The sequence below is a fragment of the Cetorhinus maximus genome, chromosome 10 (assembly GCF_964194155.1).
Source record: "Cetorhinus maximus chromosome 10, sCetMax3.hap1.1, whole genome shotgun sequence".
NCBI lineage: Eukaryota > Metazoa > Chordata > Chondrichthyes > Lamniformes > Cetorhinidae > Cetorhinus > Cetorhinus maximus.
In genome coordinates, this window is record NC_135888.1 from 116179323 (window position 1) to 116186760 (window position 7438).

Genomic DNA, 7438 nt, shown 5'->3' on the forward strand with positions numbered 1-7438 from the left:
GGGATGGCGGTGAAAAAAAGACACTGAACAGTAGATGATACTGACCAGAGCTTAGGCAGTTTCACCTTTTTGTACTGAATTCATGCTTTTGCATCCACGAGGGGAGTCAAGAGCTTGTCATCTTTTGACTGTAAAGTTGGTATAGGTCTGTTCCTTTGTATTAAGAGACACCTTACCTTGTAAGCAAAGAAGCAGTCTGGTAATGCAAATTGAAGAAACATGTCATCTATCTACCTTCATACTTTCTCTGAGCCCATTTTGTCTGTGAGATTTACCTTCTATGCTGTCAACCCTGTTTCCCTGCACTGGTAACCGCCCAATTTACAGACATTGTGGATGGTCCCCTCTCCAAGTACTGTCCCTGTCACTTTTGAAACCATTGTCATCAGCTACCTGCTCAAAAAACCACCTTTGCAAACTGCCACATTTCCAATCTCTCTCCTATCCAGAGTCCTCCAAATATGTTAACACCTTTCAAACCTCTATGCCCACCTTCCAACAGTTCCATGTTTGAATCTCTCCAGTTAGCTTTCTGTCCCTGTCAAAGCACTGAAATTGACCTAATTAAAGTCTCAAATGACCATAAGGCACTATCCCTCCTTGTATTTCCTAACCCTTCTGCAGCCATTGAAATAGTCAACCCCACCATCGTAATACAGCAGCTATGTTGCTCAACTGAATGGGTCAGCCCTTGTTTGATCTCGCTTTTTGCCTATCCAGCCATGGCCAGAGCTGCTTCAGCAGTGGGTTCTATTTCTGCCCTTGCATTGTTCCTTCTGGAGTTCCCTAAAAAATCTATTCTGGACCCTCCTTAGTTATCTACATGCTCCTCCTCGGTGGCATCATTCAAACAAGAGGCACCAGGTTCCATGTGTATGCTGTAGTTCTCTGGCACTGCTCTCAACCCCTGCCCTGCCCCTGTTGTCAGATTGCAAGTGCAACATGCAGTCTTGAAAGAGCTACAACTTCCTCCAATACTACATTGGGAAGACCAAAACTGTTGTCAAAGAGCTGCAGCAATATTGGAATTCCCAATTCCATGGTCACTCTCACAATTTTGGAGGGACAAGGAGAGAGCTCCCAGCAAAAATAAAATGCATACTTAGGTGGCTGCTCTGTATGTTTAGTAATCATGATCCAGAAGTTGCAGCACAATGCTATGTGACAAGTGGGCAAAATTTTTCACCACAGCTTTTGAATTTGCTAACATTGCAGAACATGAAATCAAGTTGTGACTTGCCCAAATTTTTAAAGACTCTTTTTCAGCACACAGAAATATCTTTCAGCCCATCAGACTGGTATTGATTCAAAGCAACAGGGAAAGTTGACCAGTTTCTGTATCCCTGTCCCCTCCTTTATTTCTTTGGACACATACGTGTTTCAATTTCTCGTTACAGAAATTTGGTCAGCCGATTCGAGACCGCTACCAAGAGTTTGAGGATCGCCCACGAGCCTTTGATGAACTGGGGAGACAGATGCAACAATACATGAAGATAATAAACTCCTATAGAAATAAAGTATGTAGGCAAGAACATTTGTCATCAAAAATCATACCCGATGAAATGTGTATGATGAATACTTATAGTCCAATTAGTTCATAATATTTGTAATAGTAGTGCTGTTTAATCTTCATTTTGGTTTTACAGAATTAATAGCGTACTAAATCTTTTAAAGGATAACTGAGGTAGAATTGCAATAGATGAAGTTCAAATGTCATACTTTTCAGTGAAGCAGAAGAAATTTGTAGCTTACTTTCTGAGTTCAAAGTTTATCTCACTATAGCTTTGGTTTTACATGAACATGAGTGCATCTTCCCATTGTACATGGAAATTCAGTTGAAACAATTCTTTTTTTCACTTTAACATTTTTGCACTGGCAGCGGTTATCTACATGCTCCATGTTGGTAGGTTGTGTTTACACACAGATGGATTAACAATTTGATAAATTCAGTTACGAAGAAGTTGTGCCCCATGTAGATTGTAGCAATAACTGAAAAGCTATGGTATCAAACATTTTTGAGAGCTGGACAGAATATTTAGCATAAGGGCATGTAACAAAATGTGTTTCAAATCTCTGCCTCTTATCAGTATTTTTTGTCCCCACCTATAGAACTGCATTATTGAATCTGAACAACAGAAAAGGCACTCGACTAGCTTTGAAACTTGACTGCGAATTTTCCTTGTTCATCACGGCATAATTCATTCTTTAATCCCGCGATGTTAAATCCATGAGCCATACTGAATTTTAAAAATTGCTCTTACCTCTGGTTAATCATCTAAGACTTAGAAGGTTGCTGATCTGCACTCATAATGTTGACACCAGCTGCCTTTTATTGTCTTTCAGAATGGCAGCTCTGGAGGAAGAGTTAGCAAGAACAGAAATGCTTGATTTCTTGAAAAAATTCTCCAAAGAAAAGTGGGAATAGAGTATTTGTTTTTTAATTGAAACCTTATCCCCTCCTTGTATTGTTCCTTTCCAGCAAATTATTTTGAAACCAATTGCAGTATCACAATAACTTCTGTCTCTGGTTATTCCTCAAATTTCCCAATGCAAATTCTGCAGTCTTTTTAAACTTTCAGCAGCTTCTGTATCCATTTTTTTTTAAGCTTTACTAATGACAAAAGAAGTCTAAGTTTGATCATCTGGGCTTCAAAATGATGTGCCTGTCTATGGAAATTTGGAACCAATTTGATCCTCTGTATTGGATTACCAACTCTACTACCCGCAGTACTCTTTAGCACTGTTGATATTTGACCAATCTGCCATCTCAGCTCACAAATACAACCTGGAAGCATAGCCTTGTCAATGGTTGAAACATTTTAGAAAAAATGTTCAAATGTTTTTAAAGCCCTGGAAGAGAGATGTGACACCCAAATTAACCAGAACACACTAATCACAATGTAGGAGTTAAGTGTAGCAGACAGAAATAAATATGTTTTCTCCTAGCGATTTAAACATTAATCTATCGCAGATGATGTGGATATTCAAATGTGATAACATTATTTCAAGGATAGCTGGCTCAATTAAACTTGTTACATCGGTGAATCTCTAATTTTTGTGGTTTTCATTTCCATCTCTACAGGAAGAACAGTATGATCATCTGGATCCAGCAGACATGGAGAAAGTGGGAAAGCATGTGCAAGAAGCAATGGAATGGATGAACAGTAAAATGAATTTGCAGAGCAAACAGTCTCTAACACAAGCCCCACTTGTAAAATGTGCAGAAATCCGAGCCAAAGTTAAGGTAAGAAAATCCTTCCAAGCTGTTTAATGAAATTACTGAGGATTTGATTCTTATCTGTGATTCGAGCCCTCACAGCTTCGTAACATTGACTTGCCTATATTGTTTGAGCTGGTACTATTCCAGGCCCCTGGAGGCCTCTAGAAATGTGTGAACAGTTTGGTTACTTGGGAGAGAAGGAAAGAAAAGGAAGAAACATTGTTATTACTGAATATTAATCTATTCTCAATAGATTTTTTTCCTTCTCTGGAACCACGTTACTTTTGCCATCCATATGAACAGTAGTAAATAAATTGAGATGATACTTGAGAACTTTCATTTTTGCATAATCATTCTATTCTTTGTGTACTGTATCTTAGATTGTATGGGTAAATACAACATTCAGTGAAGCCAGTTTGCCTGTTACCTAAGTCACTTGTGTTTTCTGTTTAATGTGATTTAAATGGGATTTCTTCTATAAAATGTTGCCTCCCCCTTTAATCCTGAGAGCTAACATCAATCTATCACTCTGGAATAAAGGTTAGGTTGTCATTTTAATACTAGCTTTGAAAAAGTGTTGCAAAGGATGGACAAATCAAACCAGTGCCTTCACGATTGTCACGTAGAATCCTCCCAAGTATATTTACCTTATTAATTTTATTGGCATTGCTAGGGAAATGAATACATGATCTGATTGAAAGGTGAAAGTAAAACTATCTGAAGGGATAGAACATACAACAGGTACTGTAATGGTTGGTTTTGATTAGAGTGCAGGAAAATATAATGTAGGCTCTTAATATTTTGAATGATTGGGTTGTAATGGACTTTCTTAAATTGGTAGAGAAAGTTGATGCTCAAGGCTTCAAAATATGACAGCTTTGTGGAGATAGAAAGTTTGGTCAAATGAGTAGGTTTGAAGGAGCCTCAAAGGAGGAAAGAGAGGGAAGGATTTGTTTCGGGGTTTATAGGGGGAGTTCTAAGAGAATTGGAAGTGGCAAATGGACAAAATGGGTCATTTACTGTTTTGTGGTCCAAAGGAATTTGGGAACAAGTGTGTCTAGCAATGCACTGAATAAGCATGGCTTCCTGGGTTTTTTTTTATTGTCTTATGGAATAGAGCAAGAAATTCCAAGTTTTTTTTTCTGAAATTGCCCATTTTTCTCTCATTCAGCCCCTCCAGGAGCTGGTATTAGCTGTGATTTCCTTTCTCACTTTACTTCTCCTATTTGTTAAAATGCTGCCAGCACCCTTAATAGTTTTCACTTTCTGTTTCAGGAATTGATCAACTTTTGTAACCCCATTGTTAGCAAGCCAAAACCTAAAGTAGAACCCCCAAAAGAAGAGAGAGAGGCAGAAAAGAATGGACCAGTGAATGGACAAACAAGTACTGACTCGGAGGCCTCTACACCTGCTACCACTGAGAGTACCCAGAAAAATGCAGAACAGCACCAGCAAACTCTACCAGAAATGGACATTGAGTAATGGTGCAACAGTCACCTACCCAAACTGTTATGTAAAATTTAAAGTCATGGACTCTGCAGGGCAGCTTTTTTCACCTTTTTTTATGGTGAATGGAGTAACCTGAACCTGGTATTCTTGAATCTCTCTGGCAAATTTGGTAGTTTTTTTTTTAAACTCCTTCCCTAACTTTGCAATGGGACAGGTATTAACTAATACAACTGGGGCTTGAATTAAATGTTTTTGTTACAAAAATAGCTTTGATTTTGTTTGTGGCTTTGTTTCACTGAAAATGTTTTTTTTGTTGTTTTCTGTTAACCCCCCTGTCCACCCCAAAGGTGGCAATGCTGATACTGCTGGACTCGGTTGTGTACTTTCCTAGCAAGCTTTCTGCTGGTAATTAGAATGCCAGGTAGCAACATGCCTACCAGTATTTCGCTAAGTTGCTGATCTGCTTGAGTGCTGTGTTGTTTCATGTTTTTGTTTTATTGGCTTGCTTTGATTGTTATTGACAGCTGTTAGGATTAAAGCTACATTGCCTTTTTTTTTAAGAATCCCAATCTTTAAAGATTGCACGTATCATAATTTTTCCCTTTAGAATGCTACCATCAGTTTCCACCTATGCACATATTACTTGTACAACAGTCAAAAGTGTTGACGTCAAAATTAGTTTGGATCATATGTTAAAGGGAGACTGTTTCAGGTTCAGTATTCTGAAAAACAATTAAAACAAAGGTGCTGCCTGTCCAAATATTTGACAACAGATATTGATTCACTTATAAGGCAGAGTGTGTGTATATAATATATATTATATATAATATATACACATATATACAATGTTACTGTACAATGCTTTCAATTACATTTCTTTGATCTGTTCACTGGTTACTTCCCTTTAATTCGCATATTAAATTTAAATTGTTTGAATTTACTTGTGTAAGGTAATTTTTTATGATGTTGGATGTAAATACAAGTTTTGGGAGGAGTGGAGAGTTGCACTCATATTGCAATGCAATGTTGACTTCTTGAAGGACAGCAACTTAAGAACTGACAGCATGGTCAGGCTTGTATTGCAAAAAGTTCAGAAATAAATACTACAATGAACTTTATAGTTCGTTAAAGGGGAATGCCACCCTGCATTTTACTTAATTTCAGCAATCTATTACCTACCAAGTGTTCTGAATCGTGAATTCAAGAGAACCAGATTGTGATATAATATTTGTTTGTTAATAGCCAAGCAGAAGAAAACCATATTCAAAAGTATGAGCACAGCACAATGGGAAAAGCAGTGGTCTTTTGAAGCACTGGGAGAATACTACTGATTATTCTTGTAGTTAATTTTGGGTAGGATAATTTGGTGACCAATCTTCATTTTTCTGTAGCTGGGTCATTAAATTTTGAGTGCATTTTTGAATTCCAAGGGTGGGATTTTCTGCACACACCCAGGATTGTCCCGTCCCGCCGCAAGTCAATGGACTTCTGGCTGGGGCGCTACCTCACCCACGGCGGGTTCCGCCTGTGGCGGGGCCGGAAAATCCCGGCCTATGTTTCCATGGATTTGCTTATGCGAGAACGCCCAGAAACAGTACATAACTGAGTTACAAGAAGTTTCCCAGAATGCATTGTATGAGGTAGCAGTACTTTTACACTACTTTTGTTGCGGGTGGGTATTATTGAAACTTAGGCAGCTGCAAAGAATTGGAGAGACATAACCAGAATAAGTAGCCAAGTTATTTTCTTTTCCCTCTCCTGTAATTCTACTGTATTGTTTTTCTGCATGGAATGAAGGTTGGCGTTTGCTTCAGTGTCATTAAGCTTTTGTCAGTTTTCATAATATTGTAACTGGATATGATCAGTTTTCCAGAGAAAATAATAAATGGTTATGGCAGAGGAAAGAATGTAAGGAGGGCAGTGCTGTGCATATTGAACTAATGTGGATATGCCAATCTGTTTTCCTGTTATTTAAAAAAAAAAATGTGCCCTTTCTCCTAACACATTTCATCTCTCAACAGCCTTGTATACCATACACAGGTTACTTGATTTTTTAAAAAGTTGGTGTGTAAAGTACCATGTATGATATAAACCAATTAGGATATCCCTGTTTGCTCAGAAATTAGTCAAGTCTGTCCAGTTTCCAGTTCTTGTTGCTTAATTATTGCATACTGAGTTATGAAGCTGCACCTCAATATAACAGGTAGTGGTAATTCATTATAGTCATAAAACTGTATAATTTCAAGAACTCTGGTCTTGCAAACACTGTCCATTGACATACTATGTCAAGGCTTGCGAGTTGCTATTTCCACTGTATATTTATACTCTTGCTATTTCACTAAACAGAGTGTGAAATACAATAAAAAGAAATTGAAAGAATAATGTGTGCATTTTTTTTTCAAAACAAAGGCTAAGTTTTGTGGACCTTGATGGTTTCAAGTAGGTTTGGAGGGAGGATTACCTCAGAAATCCAGTTACTCTTTCCTTAAAGAAACTGGCTCATTTGGTAACTCTAGTGTATAATTGAGCCCTTCAAAGTACTGCAGTTGACCTTGCGACCCTGGATAGGAGGAGGAAAAAGTGAGCCAAATTGAAATAGTTTAGATGTGGTGTTTTCCCTCGACTGACTGCCTACCTTTGTAAATAAAGTGCCTTTGTAGTCTGGGAAGAAATCTGAAAGACATCCTCAACATGAAAGAATGAAGCTGCCTCAAGTTGAAATGTCAGATCACTGGGTTGAATAGCAATAAGCATAGGCAACAAAATGCC

At 38.0% G+C, this 7438-nt stretch overlaps 1 protein-coding gene across 1 annotated transcript in view; it reads left to right on the plus strand.

Annotated features, from left to right (window-relative positions):
• Nucleotides 1–7051, plus strand: part of LOC144685959 (heat shock 70 kDa protein 4-like) — a 67888-nt gene extending 60837 nt beyond the window's left edge. Inside the window, exons 17-19 of the mRNA XM_078551024.1 lie at nt 1398–1517; nt 3083–3244; nt 4496–7051. Of these exons, the coding sequence (XP_078407150.1) occupies nt 1398–1517; nt 3083–3244; nt 4496–4702 (489 nt within the window). The 3' untranslated portion in view covers nt 4703–7051. The remainder of the gene's footprint in view (nt 1–1397; nt 1518–3082; nt 3245–4495) is intronic.
• The last annotated feature ends 387 nt before the right edge of the window (nt 7052–7438 follow it).